Source organism: Narcine bancroftii, chromosome 5, assembly GCF_036971445.1.
Source record: "Narcine bancroftii isolate sNarBan1 chromosome 5, sNarBan1.hap1, whole genome shotgun sequence".
Classification (NCBI taxonomy): domain Eukaryota; kingdom Metazoa; phylum Chordata; class Chondrichthyes; order Torpediniformes; family Narcinidae; genus Narcine; species Narcine bancroftii.
Genome location: NC_091473.1, coordinates 119,989,958 through 120,010,517, shown reverse-complemented (window position 1 = coordinate 120,010,517; position 20,560 = coordinate 119,989,958). Strand labels below are relative to the sequence as shown.

Genomic DNA, 20,560 nt, shown 5'->3' with positions numbered 1-20,560 from the left:
TGATTTACATGGAAGTATTCAAAGGCCATGTTACAATATTCTAAGATGAACTTGCCATAAAACCTGAAATGGAAACACGAAAACTTTACATGAGACAAGGTTAAAAATTGAAAAATATTTAATTCTGTTTGTCTGATTCTGTATTGGACAATTTATTATATTCCTGATTGATTAAATCCTCATTCTCTCAAGTTTAAATCAGAAAGTGCCATCAAAATAGAATCCAATGCTGTTTTTTTTAAAATGGTGAACCCAATGATTTACTCCTATTTGATGAATGTACATCAGGTTGTTTATCATTAAAATTCAACCTTTTATTTGTGAATATTAGCAAATTATTCATCTGTAGAAGGGGATGTTGGTAAGATATTCTTGAGGGATTTTGCAGTGCTGGAAAAAGAAAAGTATTTTGCTTTATCTTTGTTTGGTTGATCATGTATCCAGCTGACTTCATGTGAAGACACATCCACAGGTGATTTTGGAAAATATTTATTTCCAATTTGTAGATTATCATTTGTTTTATGATTAAATGCACCGGAGTTGATTTGCGTCCTCTTGTACCTTGTTGGTAATACATTCTGAGCCTTCCACATCTTTCTTTTCTTGCATTCTTCATTATCTGAGGAATATGCTCTTGTATTAATGGATAGGTCGCGGTTATTCTTAATCCAGTGTAATAATGGATGGTACATTATTCTTCCATGTTTCATGGCTTTCACCCACTCTGTTATTTCCTTTTTCTGATTCCTATTCTTCCACAAGTGTAACAGGCTCCAGGTTATGATTGCTAATATCATGCATACTCCATAAATAATGAAAAAGGGTGAAACCCAATCTGAAAATAAAACAAAAAGCAATCAACTAAAATATTAGTACTGTGTCATTACAATATGTCCTGGTTTACTGTCTTAATTCTTATGCTCTTATTAATATTTTATCCAATCTTGTTTAGCATTTCAAAATGTTAATTTTTGGCAACTATGGTAATTTGAGGATGCTGATACATTAGACTATATAAGCTTGCTTAAACTTCAAATATTGACCAGGAAGACACATGATGTCAGAGGGGTGTAGAGTCAATGCAGGAATTTAAGAGGATGCCCAGAATATCTGAGGAGTTTCAATGGTCCTTTCCAGGAATTCAATGGTCCTTTCCTCATCATCCATAGATCATGAGTTCCTGTAACATTTCAAGAGGGAAAAATTCTGCCCATCTAATACTGGATGTCAGTTAAGCACCCTATCAAAGTTTGTACAGTTTGAGGTACCAGATAAACAGGGGTGAAGTGCATTGATAACACGAGTTTACACGTACAGCACAGAAACAGGATGTTAACAGGCCATTTTGGCCCACGAGCACATGCCGTCTAATTACACCCAATTAACCTACAACCCACAGTTCACTTTGAATGGTGGAAGGAAACTGGAGTCCCCAGGGAAAACACACACAGACACGGGGAGAATGTACAAGCTCCTTACAGATAGCAAGGGATCCGAACCCCCAGACCCGATCGCTGGTGCTTGTGGTGGAGCACACTACTGCGGGATTGTCCCAGGCATGTCCTCACTGGGCTGGGCAGGCTAGCCCGCCTGCTGTACCTGTAGCGATCTTATGGGGATAAGATCCCCTAACAAAGGCTGAGAGCCCTAGTCTCCTCTCTCATACCTGCCTTGGACATGAGCAGCAGCATGTAGAGGCATGTCTGGGTCTTCTGATCAGTAAAGCCTTTGACTACCTGCTTTATGTCTGCGAGTGGTCATTGTTCGCACTACAATTTATTAATCAGAATTTTAAAGTGCCATGGACAAGGTGATCCGACTGGAGAAGCTGGAGATCGATCCAAAGGAACCAGAGGCCTCCATAAAGTTTGATGTGTGGCTATACTGTTTGAAGGCCTACCTGAGGCACCACAAAAACACAGCCGATAGTGATCAGTACAACCACCTCTTCACAGCGGTGGGCACCTGAAGGTACCAAATAATTTGCAACTGCACTGGCTACCGAGGCAAAGGCCCTACTCTGACAGCAATACGGAGCCCTGAGGAACACAATGTACACGCGTTTCCAGTTCGGCTCCCAATGCCAGGGCCTGGGTGAGTCGGTCGATGATTTCATGAGGGCCACGCAAGAGCTTATCCGCGATGGGATAATAGCTGGATTCGGCACCCATCACATAAAGGAATGACTCCTGGAGAAAGGCGATTGGTCCCTACAGGAAGTGATGCAGATGGCCTGGGCAATGGAGACTGCCCAAAAGAACATAGAGGCTTACTCGGCAGGCCATGCAACCGCCAGATAGGGAGAACGTGAGACGCCATCTTGGGACTTGGCCCCTGACTGATGCTGCCACCACCGAGCACATGAGGTGCAACTTCTGTGACCAAAGCAAACATCTGGCCCATAGTAGAACCTGCTTGAACTGCCAGAGGAAGGGATACTATGCCAGGGTACATCGCTCTATGCCCCACTCTAGCAGTGCCACATGCAGACCGCAATCCATGTCGCCATCTTTGGCCAACCCACCTGCCATCATTTCCAGTTGTCAAGAACTGAACTTCCAGACCAGGGGCACGACAATACAGAGTGACGTCACATCTGGCTTCACTTTCTGACTCCACTGTGTGGGACCCATGGGGGTGGCCATCATAGCGAGCTTCCGGGGACCCCATCTTGGCAGCAGCCACCCCAATGACATAGTAGTGGCAACTCGGACAGTGAGCTGACATTGGCTTCCCGAGTAGACCACACCAGCTGGGCCAATTGATGATGGACATCAACGTAAAAGGCCACTCCACTGGCTGCCTGTTCAACACGGGAAGCACTGAGAGTTTTATACACCTGGGCACAGCTAAACGTTATTCCCTGACCATGTCCCCAGCCAAGTCCCTAGCCTCCAAATCCCTCTCTGCAGAAATCCACAGGAGCTGCACCGTGTCCCTAACCATATGGGGCGCAAAAAAATAAGAACTTCAAACTGCTTGTGATGCCCCACTTCTGCGCACTCGTCGTATTGGGGCTGGATTTCCAGTGCCAGCTTAAGAATGTGCTGATGCAATTTGATTCCCCCCCCCCCCCCCCACACTGTCAGTAATAACCAGTTCTGAGAGGCCTCACCCATTCCCCCGAAGAGGCCCAATCACATGCTCAAAAGCCGGGTTTGCCACCTAATCTGTGGCCTGGCCACCCTCTGCATCTTTTCACCTCAGCTGATCCAAAACCTCACCCTAGACTGCAAACCTGTTGCTACTAAGAGCAGGTGATACACTCCCCAGGGACAGGGAATTCATTAAGATGGAGGTGGAGCAGCTGCTGGAGGAGGGCAAAATAGAACCAAGTAACTGTTCCTGGAGGGCGCAAGTAGTGGTGGTGAAGAGTGGAGAAAAGTACCGGATGGTGAAAGATGATAGTCAGACCATCAAATGGTTCACCTTACTAGACACCTACCCTTTGCCCCACATTGCTGACCCCAAGTATAGGGTCTTCTCTACCATATACCTCAAATCGGCACATTGCCAAATCCCGATTTGCCCAAAAGACTGACGTACATGGCATTTGAGGCAATTCTATCATTTCCTATGGGTACCATTTGGCCTAACGAATGGGGTTTGGGGAAATGAACCACATGGTGGATGACAATAAACTAAAGGCTACGTGTCCAAACCTGGACAATATCACCATCTGCGGTCATGACCAGAAGGAACGCGACAAGAACCTGCAGAGGTTCCTGAACACAGCAAGGACCCTCAATCTCACAATAAGAAAAAGTGTGTCATCGCCCCTGACCCCAACCACATGTGGTCCCTTCTGGAATTATCTCTGCCACAGAACTCCAAAGATTTAAAAAGGTGCCTGGGGCCCTTGTATTATGGCCAATGGATCCCCAACTATGCTGACAAAGTCCAACCCCTGGTGAAAACCACCACCTTTCCCCCATCTGCGGAGGCCTATAAGGCTTTCGAGGGCATCAGGGGCGAGATTGTCAAGGCGGTGATGCAGGTAATTGATGAATCTGTCCCATTTCAAGTGGAAAGTAATGCCTCCGACTTCTCGCTGGCTGCCACACTGGACCAAGCAGGCAGGCCAGTGGCATTTTTTTTCCTGCACCTTCCAAGGATCCTAACACAGGCACTCTGCCCTCAAGAAGGAGGCACAAGTAATAGTGAAAGCCGTGCACCATTAGAGGCACTACTTGGCTGGCAGACAATTCACCCTGCTGATGGACCAGAAAGCTGTCGCTTTTATGTTTACCAATTGTGACAGATTATAGATATACTTTTGGAGGATAAATTGGGGCAGGTTTTTTAGTGTAGGTCACATACAAACACTTTAAAACAGATCTTATTTAAAATACTGGAGCTCTGCTCATGCTAGACAGGCTGGCTCCAAGAGCCTTTGCAAAAGCTTTTGAGAGTGCCCAAGAGACTTCACTAATGGATCATTGTTTACAAAAAAGGCAACAGATGAAAGAACACGTCAAAGCCACAGGCTGTCTGGAGTAGAACTTGCTGTTCTAAGAGGGTCGTGGTTTTGCAAGCAGAGAGAGAAAAGCATGCTTTTTCTCAATGAGAGATATAGAGAGGTGTCAGTTCTGGAACAGGACAAGCTGGAAAGCTTATGGAAAACCACAATTTGGAAGACAGGTTGTGAGTACTTAGTTCAGCCCAGTCAAAGCCCTTGTGGAATAAGGGAAACAAAAAGGAACTCTGTGGTGACCTGAAAGAAAGGGGTTATTATCTGGAAAACCCTGATTGGCCAAGTTTCTTTGGCAAGACACTGAAGTGGCTGGTTACAAGGAATCAGTTGTGGGTGTCCAGCGTACAACAAATCTCTCTCTGAAAACCGACAAGAACCTTCCTGAGTGGTAACCATTTACCTTTCAAGCACCAAACCCTGGTGAACTTCATAAATGTTAAATTCTGTGCACAGTGTAAGAATTGCCTGCAACCAGTAAACTTGTTGGAATGAGAAATGAGATTGGACTGTGAATCAAAGAACTTTTCTGAACTTGCATACACATTAAACAAACATACGTGCAATTAGAATTGTAAGGGAGTTACGTTAGGTTAGTTAAGATAATAACAATAAGTTAAAGTTTGATCCTGTTTTCATGTTTAAAGATAATTAAAAGCAACTTTTGTTTAAGTAACCATTTGTCTTGGTGAATATCTATTGCTGCTGGGTTTTGGGGTCCTCTGAGCTCGAAACACAATAAACAGTGGGGTAAAATAAAAAATGACAAGATCATGCAGTGGAGAATTGAGCTTTTCACCTACAATTACGAGATCTTGTACTGGTTGAGCAAGCTCAATGAGCCACCTGATGCCCTGACCAGGGGAACTTGCACCAGGGTGTAAGTTGATCACTTCCAGGACCCCCATGATAGCTTCTGCCACCCCGGGGTCAAAAGGCTCTACCATTTTGTGAGGTCCTGTAACCTTCTCTACACAGTGGAGTCAGTCAGGGAGCTGACTCACAATTTCCCAGTCTGTGGGGAATGCAAGCCACAATTTTACAGACCTGAGAGAGCCTAACTCATCAAGGCCATTTGCCCCTTCAAACGTCTGAGCATGGACTTCAAGGGGCCCTCCCATTCACGAACCGGAACATCTACTTCCTGAGCATCATGGACGAGTACTCACATTTCCCATTTGCCATTCCCTGCCCCGACATGACCACATCCACAGTTATTAAAGCACTTCACACAGTATTCATACTGTTTGGATACCCCAGTTATGTTCATAGCGACTGGGGATCCGCCTTCACGAGTGAGGAGTTGTGGCAATACCTCCTTTCCAGGGGCACAGCCATGAGCAGAACCACCAGCTACAATCCCTGCGAGAATGGGCAGGTATAAAGGGAGAATGATACGATCTGCAAGGCAGTCCTTTTGGCCCTCAAGTCGAAAGGAATGCCTGTATCCCAATGGCAAGAGGTCCTTCCAGAAGTGCTGCACACCACCAGGTTTACTTTGCACTGCAACTAACAACATCCCACATTAAAACTGATCTTGCTTCCCTAGGAGATCGGCGTCGGGAATCAAGCCGCCGGTATGTTAGACGCACAAGGTAGATCTATTGGTCGAGGAAGTGCACCTTCTTCATGCGAACCTCCAATATGCACTGGTAAGGTATCCAGACAGATAGGATGATACAGTGTCTATCTGGGACCTGGCACGAGCAGAGGCCCCGGCACAAGAGGTGCACCCGATATCCCTGGGCAGTGACCAGTTGGCTCCAGGAATCACCTTGACAGATGACATAGTGATCCCACCTCTAACGTGGCCCCCTGCGTGTCTCCCCTCCCCCCACTTGAGTATTTCCCCTCCCCCCCACTGCTACAAATAAATTCCCCACCCTCTACAGATGCGGTACACACACACGCTGTTCAGTCCTCCAACACCCAGCCGAGCGAACAAGCCACCATTCCACAGGAACCAAAGATACAGCCAGCAATACTTTGGAGATCTCAGCGCCAAATAAAACCGCCAGAGCGGCTGAACCTTTCAACTGTATGGACTACAAGACTCGTGCTGAATGTGGTGAAACCACTTGTATATATTTGCCATAAGTAAATGTCATGACTTCTCCTGGTTGACACTGCTCTCACTGGCCGGCTCATGACTCCTCCCCTTTTCTTCCCCATAAAGGTTGTCATGCCACATACCTGCCCCCAGTTCAAGTCCGGGCCATTGTGATCGACCAACACAGGGATGCTGTCCATCTCTTGCAAATAAAAGCCTTCAGTCTTGGTAACTTCAGTATTTGTGTAATTGATCATGTTTCACAGCATTCAAAAAAAAGGAGGGGTGAATGTAGGGGGGGTCACAGTACTGTGGGCACATCCGGCATGTCCTCACTGGGCTGGGCAGTCTGGCCTGCCTTCTATATCTGTCGTCCCTCCCCTTAAGATCCCATAATAAAGGATGAGAGCCCTAGTCTCCTCCCTCATACCTGCTTTGGACATGAGCCAACAGCATGTGGAGGCATGCCTGGGTTTTCTGATTAATAAAGCCTTTGACTGCTTGCTACATGTCTGCAGGTGGCCATTGATCATGCTACAGCGCTGTAACAGCATTGCACTGACCGCTATGCCACCCCCAACTCTTCTATGCTGGACAAGTTGCCTGTCTGATTTGCCTATGATCTGCCTGATTTTCCATTTGCCTGTGCTTGATACACATTTCTCTCACCCTTTCCTATCCATATACCTGCCAAAATGTCTTTTAAATGTTGTAACTGTACTCATCTCTGCTACTTTTAGCAGGTCATTCCATATACTCACCACTATCTGAAAATAATAGCCTATCAGGTCCACTATACATCTTTCCCCCTCACCTCAAAACTATTATGCCTCCCACATTGGGGAAAAGTCCGTACTACTATTCATTCATCTTCCCCATGCTCTCATTATTCTGTTAACAAGGTTATTGCTTTGCCTCCTTGGCTTCAGGGAAAGAAAGTCTTAGCCTTTCTCTTAGCCTATTGCCTTGTAACTCGAGCCCCAGTAACATCCTCATAAATCTTTATTGCACCCTTTTTATAGCAAGGCAAGCAGAACTGCAAACATAATTCCAAATGTGACCTTGAACAACTATAACATGATGCCCCAACTCCTGTCTTCAGTAGAATGACTTCTGAAGGCATGTCTGTCACTTATCTTCTTTATAACATTCAGTTTATCTGTATTGTGTCACTTTCAGATCTCCACCGTGATTTGACTTAACAAAATGCAACAGTCACACTTATCCAAATTAAAATCCATTTACCATTTCTTAGTGGACTGACTCAGTTGATCAAGATTCTGTTGTCATTTCAGATAACCTTCCTTACTGTCTACTACACCACAAATTTAATAATCATGTCACCTACCTTCTTATCCAGATAATTCATGATGAACAACCGAGAATCCAACACCAGTCTCTGTGGCGCATCACTTGTCACAGGCTTCTAGTATGCAAAACAACCTACCACCACCAAGCCAATTTTGTATCTAATTAACTAGCTCACTCAGCTTTCCATGTGGTGCCTTGTCTAAAGCCTTGCTAAAGTCCATGTAGACATTCTCTACTACCTGCTCTTATCAATCCTCTTCACAAAATTGAATCAGATTGGTGAGGCAATGTGTTCATGGCTGAAATGGCTAAGGACAGTATGATGCACCATCAGTAACTCCAAAAGACTGAAGCAATGCAAAACTGATAGGCTTTTATTCTGAAGCCACGTCTATGCTAGTTGACTGCCCTGAACTGAGGAGGGGGCTGCTGAGCAGTCACCTTTGAGGAGTTGTGGAAGGGGTACAGTCAGCCAAAAGTCGTGCTCATAGACAGGTCAAACATACAAACAGTGGTTTTCCACACAGTATGTAGGCGATCAATGAGAGGAACTGATGGATTCCTTATGCAGTGTAATTTTTAAGTGACGTTGAAAGTCTTTGTGTAATTGATCATGCTTCTCAGACTTCATTTCAAAAAAAAAGGAGGGGTGAATGTAGTGGGACACGGTACTGTGGGCACGTCTGGCCTGCTTTCTAAGGTGATTGCCCTATAACTTTCAACGTATCACGAAAGGGACCAAAAGGTCTTCTTCATGCAGTAAAACACCGCTTTTGCTCATACCCTGATGAATGACGAAGGGCTCACACCCAAAACGTTTATCTTTACTATATAAAGTACACTGACCTGCTGAGTGTCTTCTTCATGCAAGCAGGTTTTTAGGATCTAGAATCCATTGTCAGTGGTCGTAGGATAACTATCCAAATGAAGAGTTTGGAGAATGCGGGAAGGACTGAGACCAAATGCATATACGCCGAACGTGCTATGTTTTAACATTTCTATGACGTCCAAATATTTTTTAAAAAGGCATTCAGGCAGCAATTGTGTTGACATAACCATAAGAACAAAACAAAATTTATAATTAGATAACAATGATTTGAACTTTGGGACAAATGTACGTGAATTTAAATCTTAATGATATTGCAATACTTACTGCTTGGTATTATCATCTGGAGAGGCGAAATAAATGCGCAGCCCACTGTAACAATTTCCAAGAACTCCAATCCCTCTGCCCTCATTGGCTGTGGCGTCATTCTCTGTGACGTAATCGTACTTGTAACAAGATATTTGTTCCTCGCGGGATGCTGGGTCTTTACTTAATGGGGCTTCCAGAAAACACACCAGGCTAACAAAAAATAAGTCGTTTTGTTGCAATGCCCAACCAGACTAGTTGGGAATGAAGATAAGAATAAATGGGGGATGCTGCAATCAGAACGTCAGAATGAACCACGTTTTGCGAAAGAGCTGGGCACCGGCTGAAATCGACAAGGGGCGAAGATTGCAATTCCCCCGCCACTCAACTTCAGGGACGATTTGGTTTGCTCCCGGTGAGCCACCGTCGCTGGTCAGCTCCACTTTGATTGGTCGCTTGTTTGAGCCGAAGCTGCGATTGGTGGTTGGCGGGCCACTCTCGAGTTCAGCAGGGCGTCGCTCACATTCGATTGGCCGTCCCGCGTGGTGTTGGGGGCGGACGGACGGGCATGTGGAGCGAGGTGGGTTTTGGCCGTGGGGTTCCCGTCCCTGGAAACTCGAGACGTGGTTCGTTTTACTCCGCGGTTGATTCCTGGCCTCTTTGTTGTTCCAAATACCCCTCTGCTCTCCCTAGTTGAGTTTCCAAAGCTCCTTGAAATGGTCATCGTAATTGGTGTTCTGGTATCTGTCTTATGAGCAGCTCGTCTATGTGTGTGAAGCCCCTTTGACACCGGGAATGTTCTGAGAACTTGGGCGGAGAATTGGAATGGTGTTTCCCCAAATCTCATTGGGGGCCGCGTGATGTTGCAGATTAGTGGGCTGCAAAGTGCTTGGGGGTCATCGTCACTGGGTTTCTTTGGTGCTGTAATAAGTTGATGTAGATGCCATTGTTTGAATGGCTTTGGAAACTTGGATTTAATGAACTATGTGTTATTGCCACTAGAGAGCACTTTGGATTGAGATTGTTTATTCTCTCAGTCTATTGCCTTTTTGAATTATTGGAAAAGTGCCATTATTTCACAGACGGGGAGACCCAGAATCAAAGTCTGAACTAATAATGAAATAGTTAATGTGAGAGCATTTTTACTCTTTTAGTGTTGGGACTAATACCTTGGTAGTGCAGTAACACTTATTCTGTGCAATTCTGCAGTGCCATTTTCTAACAGTCTCCAAAATTTGACATCAATTTCCTACGGAAAAAGTATCTTTCTTGCTGATTATACTTGCAAGAAAATTCCATCCAGTTTTCTTCCAAGCTGCCATACAAACAATTTAAAGCACAATAACTGTATATAATTCAATTCTACCTTCAAGTTTGACAAACAAGTCAATAGAATAGTGAAAGCTAGCCTTTTCTACCTCCACACTATTGCCAAAATCATATCATTCCTGTCACTGAAAGACCTCGAAAGTTATCCACACCATCATTCTCTCCTGTTTAGAGTACTCTAACTGTATATATGGGAATTATTCAGTCGTCGTTATCCCGTCTGCAACTGGTTCAGAATGCTGCAGCAAGGCTCCTAACAGGAGCCACGAAGCATAACCATACCACCCCTATTCTGGCCTCCCTCCACTGGTTGCCAATATGGCTCAGAATAAATTATAAAGTTCTCCAGTTTGTTTACAAATGAATTAAATGGACTAGCCCCCTCTTACATCACCGATCTTCTAACACCCTACTCCACTTCAAGACCCCTCAGATAGGCCAACTTAGGGCACTTGGTTGTTCCACCCTCAAATCGCAAGCTTTGGGGGGATCGCACCTTCACTATTGCAGCCCCCAAACTGTGGAACAACGTTCCTCCCTCTGTCAAATCAGTCCCTTTTAACTCTTTCAAATCCAGGCTGAAGTTGTATTTTTACTTGCAAGGGTTTTGAATTAATTGTTACCTTGTATGTACAATTCTGAACCTCAAGTACACATTTTATACTGCACTTTTAAATATCTGCTTAAGTTGAGATGTAATTTATGATCTGTACAGCACTTTGGTCAACGTGAATGTGCTATTTAAATAAATATACAAAACTAAGACACCAATGGCATTCCACATCATCTTTGGATTGCTATTAAGTTACAAATTTAAATGAACAACTATCTACTGTATATTAATTGATGAATAGAAGTCATTTTGGAAAGGGAGAAAACAAGAAGGTTGTCAAAAATAAGCCTTATTAACCTATTGTTAGTCTGTATTGTTTGCAATGTTCTGTATAAAGTTTTACATCTCTTTCATAAAGTATTAAATGCCAAATCCATGATGAAAAGTTATTTTGTCTTTGCAGTTGAATGATCATGACCACAGCATTCAGTGATGATGGCTCAAAGGCAATTGAGCGGTCAACAAATGTTTTGGAAGCGGGCAGCAGGACTGGTGCCACTGAAATAGATGATGTGTACGAGATTGAGAGAACCTGCAACTTCATCACAAATCATGCCTTTCAAAGGGTTTGTAGCTCATGAAAAGTTTATCATAATAATTGTTCATAATATGCCTTTGAAAAATCTATAACTGCTGCATTTTTTTTTGCAGCAAGAAAAAGTGTGGGGAGGAAAAATGTGATGAAATACAGCCGATCCACTTCAGATCCCCTATTGCCATACATATCTTGATCTCCGTTGCTTTCTAGAAATACGAGATGTCTGAGAGTATTCTCTGAAATATTTTTCATTTATAACAGGTTGCCCTTCAATTTCCTGATGAGCTACTCATTGATGCTTCTGCCATTCTATCAAAATTAGAGAAAAGCACCAGTGCCAAACTCTTTATATTGGGTGACACGTCATATGGCAGGTTTGAATAACTTTATATTTAATAAACTTGTTTCTTAACAATAGTTAGTTTCAATGGATTTTAGCTGGGTTTCTCCCTTGTGAACTGGAAATAGTGGTTCTCATGTGAAGACCGCAGGCAAAGAATTACCAGAAAAATTGGATGAAATGTTCCATTGCTTCATAGGAAATTGAAAATGACTGTATCGTATTAATTTGCAGCTCTGAGAGAAGAGGTTGTAGGGAAATAAGTGGGTTAGTGGGATTGTTCGGAGAGACAACATACATTTGATTTTTTAAAATATTGGTGGTTTTCAAACTCACATTTCACCTTAAGCAATCCCTAGTTTTGTAATTAGTAAGGGATTGCTTTAGGTAGTAAGTGAGTTCAGGAGGGGCAGTTTGAAAACCACTGGAATGGTGAGAAGTTTAGGAGTCTCATTAGAAGACAGGAATGACCATGTGTGTTATCCTAAAATAACTTTTCATGAAATAAAGTAAATTAACAAATAATTGAATTCAACCTGTATTGAGTAAAATTGAAAGTAGTGTGAGACTTTTATTAAATTGCTTGCCTCCAAATTGTAGATGGGGCATTTGAAGCTTCTGATTATCGAAGATCTAAAAACTTAAAATATTTAAAATATAGATTATTAAAAAGTATAAATCTAACCAAATTTCAAACTCCCTCCTGTTCATTTCATGAGATTGAACTTTGATATGCACATTCACCTTGTTTGATTTTCATTTTTAAAGTCAATTTCATCAATGTCGGGACTGCTAGCAAAGTCAATATTTCTTGTTCATTCCTTGCTACTCCAAAGTACAGCATCAACTGCTTAGTGTGGAACTGGATTCTCTGGTTGACTATGTGATGCCAGGGTAACAGTCGCCTTCTTAAAGGACATCAGTTGTGTTTTCACAACTCACTTGTTGCTTTGATCGGTTTGCACAGCTTGTGAATTGCCCAATTTATTGAATGCTCTGTTTTCTCTGGTGGGTTTGAAATCGTGACCTTGTTTATTGTGTGAACTAGAAAAACAGCACTGCAATCGTAAACCATTATTGAAGTATGGTTTTTCACATTTAGTAAATTATTTCAAATCTTCTTATCCACGTGTAGTTGCTGTGTGGATGAAGTTGCTGCTGAACACCTTGAGGCTGACAGTATAATACATTATGGAAGAGCATGCCTCAGCCCTACCAGAAGACTCCCAGTAATGTATGTGTTTGGACAAAAATCTATTGATCTGCATCAATGTGCTGCCTCTTTTCGAACACTCTACCCAGACAAATTTACATATGTTATAATTCTGTGTGACGTCATCTACTCGTATGCACTTGGTAAGAGTTGGTTCATATTTACTCTTGTAATTTTTTTCTCACTAACTATAAGGTTAGAAGTAGAGATTTTCTTACATTTGAGGAGCTGATAGGGCTCTGTCATGAAATGTTGAGAGTTTATTTTTTTAATCCCACTGATACTTTCACCCAACAGATTTTGTTTTCTTTCAGCATTTAAAAAAAAATGTTAATTCTTCAACTAATTACAGATGTTCTGGGCTCCAAGGGTATTTTATTCAACATCAACTGTTGCATAATCAATATATATTCATAGATTTGTACTGGTTACTTCCTAGTGTGCTTGATACAGCCTAGTAGATCCCTTGTATTTACACGGCTTTGTGGGTTTAAAAAAAAGCTGGGTATGATCTCAAAATATCATTTCTTAAAATTTTAAAGATTCACTAAAGGAAATGTAAAGCTATTTCTATCTCTTGTTCTTTTTTTGTTACTGTTATATGCCATTTGTTTGATCTTTTATTAGAGGAACTTCATCAGCTACTTCAACCAGAATATGAAAACCTTGTTGTTTCAGCAGTTTGTACTTGCAGTAGAGAAACGGCTGACGGTCTTTATAGTAAAAATGATGTTAACACCCAGAGATCATGCAACCAGCCAAGCCTTCAAGTTATCAACAAGTTTGGTCGACAATTCACTCTCCATGACGACAGGAATGTAAGTGATTACAATATGTTCTACGTTGGACAAGAGAGCCCAACATTGACAAATTTTATGATGACGTGGAATCGGTGTTCATTTTGCTCATTTGATCCAATGAAAGGAGTCGGGAGACAGGAAACTGTGAATATTAACAAGGCCTTGATGAAACGATACTACATGATTGAAAGAGCCAAGGATGCTCAAGTTGTGGGAATTTTAATAGGGACGCTTGGTGTTGCTGACTACCTTTCCACTATTGATCATCTTAAATGGATTGTCAAACAGTCTGGCAAAAAAAGCTACACCTTTGTAATGGGCAAATTAAATGTTGCCAAATTGGCCAATTTCTTGGAGATAGACATATATGTGCTGGTAGCTTGTCCTGAAAACTCTCTGCTGGACTCCAGTGAGTTTTATAGGCCAGTCGTAACACCATATGAGATGGAGGTTGCTTGCAATCAAGCGAGGAAGTGGACTGGAGAATATGTTACTGACTTCAGGGACCTCCTTCCAGGTATGTCTATTATCACATTCTCACGCTGGCACCAGTCAATATAGCAGTGTACGCGCATTAGGATATTGGCATCACTGAGGCCAGGTTTGTTGCTCCTCCCCAATTGCTCTTGATAAAGTGGTGTCCCACCTCTTGAACCTCTGCAGTCCTTCTGAGGGTGAAATTTCGACGATACTTTTGGTAGGAATTTCCAGGATTCAGACTTGGATTGCAATTACTTCATTGTCATTGTTTCTAAATCAAACTGATATGGGGAACCTGCTAGCAATGTTCTCCTGTATAGTCAGGGTGTCAAAGGTTACGGGGAGAAGGCAGGGGAGTGGGGCTGAGCAGGCAAATGAATCAGCTCATGGAGGAATGGGAGGATGGAGGTGATTTACAGTAGTCAATTAATTTACCAACCTGCATGCCTTTGGGATGTGGGAGGAAACTGGAACATTTTGGAAGCCCACACATGTTGAATCTCCATGGAGACAGCACCAAATGTCAGATTTGAATGTGGGTTGCTGGAGCTGTGAGACAGCAGCCCTATCAGGTGTACCACGGGGCTGTTGGTATTGGATATGGTAATCATCAATTGTACATTCACACTTGTCTGAATTTGACATGCTCAAATCATTACTTACTCAAACATTTGTATGTTAGAACAGTATTACATCACTCAGTTCCTTGCTATATGGTAACCCCCTCCTAATTTTGCTTTTCTTATAGTCCACACTGATGTATCTTGTGTGCTAAATCTTAAGAGTCAATGACTTTCTGCATCACAGGTGCCTGCTGTCACGTTCAATTTCCCGATGAGAACTTCAAAAGTGACGAGACGGATGTCTCGCTAATTACTGGAAGCCTTCGAGCAACCCGGCTGTTGACAACAGAAAAGCAACACAAAGCTGCTAGCACTTCTTTGATCCCCAGGAATGATGCTTTAGCCGTTACTCAGTCACACTCAGCAGGTTACAATAATTGTTCATGCAATTTGTTTTTTTTAAATTTGACTTATTTTTACTCTGTGGTTTACCGTATTTTGCATGGTAATTTGACTAATAGGCACACCACTTGCTTTCAGTGCTCCAAGTGAAGACAGTCTGTGGCTTGTGGATGCAACATGTGGAAAATATAAGCACAAGTTAGATTAGAGGAATTAATAAACAAAAACTGGTTATTTGGGTGAATTAAGAGGAAACTACGATGTGGTTTTAAAACTACCTATTGAGGTAGTGGGAGGACACATTGGAACAGTTAGGCAAATAACTATAAAACAGTAATTGTCTATGACATTTAGTGATGTCATGGATGAGAATGTTAAGGCAAAGGTTTTATTTACTGGAAAGTTCTCCAGTTTTTGAAGTCTTGGAAAGATGTACTCCTTTGTTTAACAATTCAATATTGGGGTTAGTGGTGAAAATTTGGAACAGAATCTTGTGTTTATTGTAACCAAAAATGTGGCAGAGGGAATGAAGATTTTTTTAAAAAATGGCTTAAACTGGTAAGGCTGTGGAAAAGATGAGGATGCTACCATATTAGGAAGGCTTGAATTTGAAGGAGAGTCTGGATAAGTGGGATTTTTCTTTCCCCTCTGGGACGACCATATAGAGATGTATAAAACCATGAGTATGAATAAGGTGAATGCTAAGCCTTTTTTTTAGGGCAAGGAAATCCAAAGTTAGGGGCATAGGTGTAAAGTGAGATGTAAAAGGGATCCAAGAGGCAACTTTTTCACATAGAATTGGCAGCGCGTTTAACGTAACAGTTAGTACCACCCTATTACAGCACCAGTGTCCTGGGTTTGAATCAGACATTGTCTCTAAGGAGTTTGAACATTCTCCCTGTGTTTGCGAGGGTTTCCTCCCACCATCCAAAACATTTAGGGTTGTAGGTTAATTTGGGTGTAATAAGTGGCATGAGTTTTTCAAGCTTTGTTGGGACCAAGGTAAACTGCCTCAGGATCTTCGTGATGCCACCATCATCACCCTGTACAAAAACAAAGGCGAGAAATCAGACTGCTCAAACTACAGAGGAATCACGTTGCTCTCCATTGCAGGCAAAATCTTCGCTAGGATTCTACTAAATAGAATAATACCTAGTGTCGCCGAGAATATTCTCCCAGAATCACAGTGCGGCTTTCGCGCAAACAGAGGAACTACTGACATGGTCTTTGCCCTCAGACAGCTCCAAGAAAAGTGCAGAGAACAAAACAAAGGACTCTACATCACCTTTGTTGACCTCACCAAAGCCTTCGACACCGTGAACAGGAAAGGGCTTTGGCAAATACTAGAGCGCATCGGATGTCCCCCAAAGTTCCTCAACATGATTATCCCAACTGCACGAAAACCAACAAGGTCGGGTCAGATACAGCAATGAGCTCTCTGAACCCTTCTCCATTAACAATGGCGTGAAGCAAGGCTGTGTTCTCGCACCAACCCTCTTTTCAATCTTCTTCAGCATGATGCTGAACCAAGCCATGAAAGACCCCAACAATGAAGACGCTGTTTACATCCGGTACCGCACGGATGGCAGCCTCTTCAATCTGAGGCGCCTGCAAGCTCACACCAAGACACAAGAGAAACTTGTCCGTGAACTACTCTTTGCAGACGATGCCGCTTTAGTTGCCCATTCAGAGCCAGCTCTTCAGCGCTTGACGTCCTGCTTTGCGGAAACTGCCAAAATGTTTGGCCTGGAAGTCAGCCTGAAGAAAACTGAGGTCCTCCATCAGCCAGCTCCCCACCATGACTACCAGCCCCCCCACATCTCCATCGGGCACACAAAACTCAAAACGGTCAACTAGTTTACCTATCTCGGCTGCACCATTTCATCAGATGCAAGGATCGACAATGAGATAGACAACAGACTCGCCAAGGCAAATAGCGCTTTTGGAAGACTACACAAGAGTCTGGAAAAACAACCAACTGAAAAACCTCACAAAGATGAGCGTATACAGAGCCGTTGTCATACCCACACTCCTGTTCGGCTCCAAATCATGGGTCCTCTACCGGCACCAACTACGGCTCCTAGAACGCTTCCACCAGCGTTGTCTCCGCTCCATCCTCAACATCCATTGGAGTGCTTACATCCCTAACGTCGAAGTACTCGAGATGGCAGAGGTCGACAGCATCGAGTCCACGCTGCTGAAGATCCAGCTGCGCTGGATGGGTCACGTCTCCAGAATGGAGGACCATCGCCTTCCCAAGATCGTGTTATATGGCGAGCTCTCCACTGGCCACCGTGACCGAGGTGCACCAAAGAAAAGGTACAAGGACTGCCTAAAGAAATCTCTTGGTGCCTGCCACATTGACCACCGCCAGTGGGCTGATAACGCCTCAAACCGTGCATCTTGGCACCTCACAGTTTGGCGGGCAGCAACCTCCTTTGAAGAAGACCGCAGAGCCCACCTCACTGACAAAAGGCAAAGGAGGAAAAACCCAACACCCAACCCCAACCAACCAATTTTCCCCTGCAACCGCTGCAATCGTGTCTGCCTGTCCCGCATCGGACTTGTCAGCCACAAACGAGCCTGCAGCTGATGTGGACTTTTTACCCCCTCCATAAATCTTCGTCCGCGAAGCCAAGCCAAAGAAAGAAGAAGAATTGGTGGCATGGGTTAAATGGCCAGAATCGGCTTCTACTGTGCTGTAAATAAAATCTAAAATGTTAAAAAAAAATATGTGGGATGAGTTGCCACAGGAAACTATAAAGGCAGGTACAATTCCATTTAAAATATATTTAGAAGGTTTCCTGCATATGAGTGGTTTGGAGGAATGTGGGATAAATGCATGCAAATGGGAATTGCATGGAAGGGCAACCTGCTTGACATGAATGAGTTGGATGGAAGATGCCTGTTTCTGTGCTGTGTAACTCTGTGGCTATGACATTCTACAGTGTTTGGAGTGAATTTAAATTTTTTAATTTAGACCGACAGCATGGTAACAGGCCATTTCAGCCAGAGTCTGTGCCACCCAATTTACACCCGATTAACTAAAACCCACATCCCTGGGTACGTTTCAAATGGTGGCAAGAAACCAGAGCCCCCAGGGAAAAATGTGCAGACATGGGGAGAACATACAAGCTCCTTACAGACAGCACGGGATTTGAACCATGGTCCCGATCGCTTGAGCTATAAAGGCTTTGAGCTAACTACTACGCCAGCCATGCCTGGAATAAAATAATGGAACCAAAAAGCTCTGGATTTACTGCTTCAGTTATGAGAAACAAAGTTAAGCTGCAGGACATTTTCAAATGTACCTTTTGATAAAGATGACTTTCTTTTAATGAATACAAGTACTCTCCATCTATCCACTCCCAAGATACATAGATAATCAGTACGGTTTCATTCAATTTTACTTCCCCATAAAATTCATGGTTTTGATCTGAAAAGCATATCCCTCCATTGAAGATCTATTACAAATGTTTGAGGTCCATCTCCTGAATTATTGATATTGGGCAAAGTTGTGAGGTTTACCAAATACCCACCAGGAGCTGAATTCAATAGGACAGAACTGATTTTTGAATAGATAATTGGAGTTGAATGTTGAAAAGATTCATTGTCCACTCTATTTAGTTACCTGTTCTAACGTGCAAGTTTTTAAAACTATAAAACCATATTCTTCATTAAAACTTTAGTTCTGTGATTTTTTGATTAAATTATACACAAAACTCCCATATTCCTTGATTAAGGTCCCATAATTCCAAAACTTTTCAGCAAAGTGATGGAGTTAGTGGGTAGGGATCAGAATTTGGGATGGGGACCAAAGAAGTTTGATAGATTATCTGATTGTCCAGTACAGGATGAACAGAACAGTGCAATTTTGAACATGGATACACAGGAATTGGGATAACCAAAAATAGAACCGAGATATTGGTCAGGAGTTGTAGCAAATATGGGTGAGAGTTTAAGCAGTAGGTGAACGGAGTCTGTCAATGTTATTGCGCCATCAAAAGTTGCTATTATCAAGGGTACATCTTGAAACTCATTTGTCAAAAGTGGCATCAATATGGTGAAAATTGTCTGAGGAGAGGGATGGAATTGGCAGCTTGAGTTCAAAAATTTGAGCATTGAAAGTATAACTTTGTAAAGTCTTCCTAAGGTTTAATTTGAGGAATCTTCTGCACATCTAGTCCAGAATATTGATGAGCCCTCTGTCTAAGAGGGTAGAGATGAAGAGAAGTGTTGAATTGATGAAAAATTATCTATTACATACTCTGAATAAACCATTTCAGTACTTCCATTAGCCTATTACTTAGTCTTAGATTTTTTTTTTCTTTTATTTCCCCTTGTATTTCTATCTTTTGTTGGACTGATATGAAAATTTTTTGCAGCCTCTTTCTTAACAACTCGGAGCTGGAAGGGATTGGAGCAAAATTTTGGCGAGACTCCTGTGTTAAAAGCAGTGGAAGGACGGAAGGGGATTGCAATCGCCTATGAGGAAGAGGGTACTGGTTGAAGAAACTTGACCACTGGATGTTGACATACAGTATGTGTGTGCAAATGAAATGAGATCTAATATGAGGAATAAAGTAATCAACAAGCATGTTCACAGTTGAAAAGGAATTGGTCTCTTCTTTGAATGTCTCAAACCCTGTAGAATTTAGAGCCTCCAATTTGAAAATTATGATTAGCTGTTCCCTGATGTCCACACTGTTGAATACCACTGCGTGTTAACATTTAAGTTGAATTTGATTGAACTAAATTTTGAAATTGAGGTGCATATTTACCTTGAAAGATGATTTTTATTGTATGAATGGCCTAATTAAAAGCTTTGGTGATGAGGCTTAAACAGAATCACTGACAGCACGCTGAATATTAAGAATTGGTTGGCCCTGCCTCGCTAGTTTCTATTTTATATATTCTAAATAAAGAAGAAAAAATGTTAACTGTTCAGTGATTCGAACTATAATTCCCTGAAAGTGGAGTCATATGTAGATAGGGTTATAAAGAGAGCTTTTGACATATTTGCCTTGATAAATCAAAGTATTGTGTATTGGGGTTATATGTTAATTTGGGTGTAATTGGTTGTAAAGTTATACAAGACATTACTGAGGCCAAATTTGGAGTACTGTGTGTAGTTTTGAACATATAACTACAGGAAAGATATCAATAAGATTGAAATAGTGCAGAGATTTTACTAGTATGTTGTCTGAATTTCAGGAACTGAGTTACATGGAAAGGTGAAACCGGTTAGGAGTTTGTTCCCTGGAGCGTAGAAGAATAAGGGATATTTGATAGAGGTATTTAAAATGATGAGGGTATAG

General features: G+C 42.5%; 1 protein-coding gene and 1 long non-coding RNA gene across 6 annotated transcripts; one reads left to right on the top strand and one right to left on the bottom strand.

Moving 5' to 3' along the window:
• Positions 1 to 289: 289 nt before the first annotated feature.
• Positions 290 to 9,321, bottom strand: LOC138763915 (uncharacterized). Of its 2 annotated transcripts, XR_011357896.1 has the most exons (3): positions 8,986 to 9,321; positions 8,679 to 8,830; positions 290 to 835 (listed from the first exon to the last, which is right to left on the bottom strand). It is a non-coding gene; the product is annotated as an uncharacterized lncRNA (long non-coding RNA). The 2 variants fall into 2 exon arrangements; XR_011357895.1 differs by lacking the exon at positions 8,986 to 9,321 and having other exon boundaries at positions 8,679 to 8,884.
• dph2 (diphthamide biosynthesis 2) lies at positions 9,112 to 19,859 on the top strand. Of its 4 annotated transcripts, none has more exons than XM_069938895.1 (7): positions 9,112 to 9,379; positions 11,310 to 11,472; positions 11,706 to 11,818; positions 12,920 to 13,140; positions 13,625 to 14,314; positions 15,085 to 15,267; positions 19,628 to 19,859. In XM_069938895.1, exons 2-7 carry the CDS (start codon positions 11,314 to 11,316, stop codon positions 19,750 to 19,752), a joined length of 1,491 nt encoding a protein of 496 aa, XP_069794996.1. In that variant the 5' UTR covers positions 9,112 to 9,379; positions 11,310 to 11,313; the 3' UTR covers positions 19,753 to 19,859. The 4 variants fall into 4 exon arrangements, with proteins under 4 accessions (XP_069794996.1, XP_069794993.1, XP_069794995.1 ...); XM_069938892.1 differs by having other exon boundaries at positions 9,112 to 9,544; XM_069938894.1 differs by having other exon boundaries at positions 9,112 to 9,590.
• Positions 19,860 to 20,560: the final 701 nt, after the last annotated feature.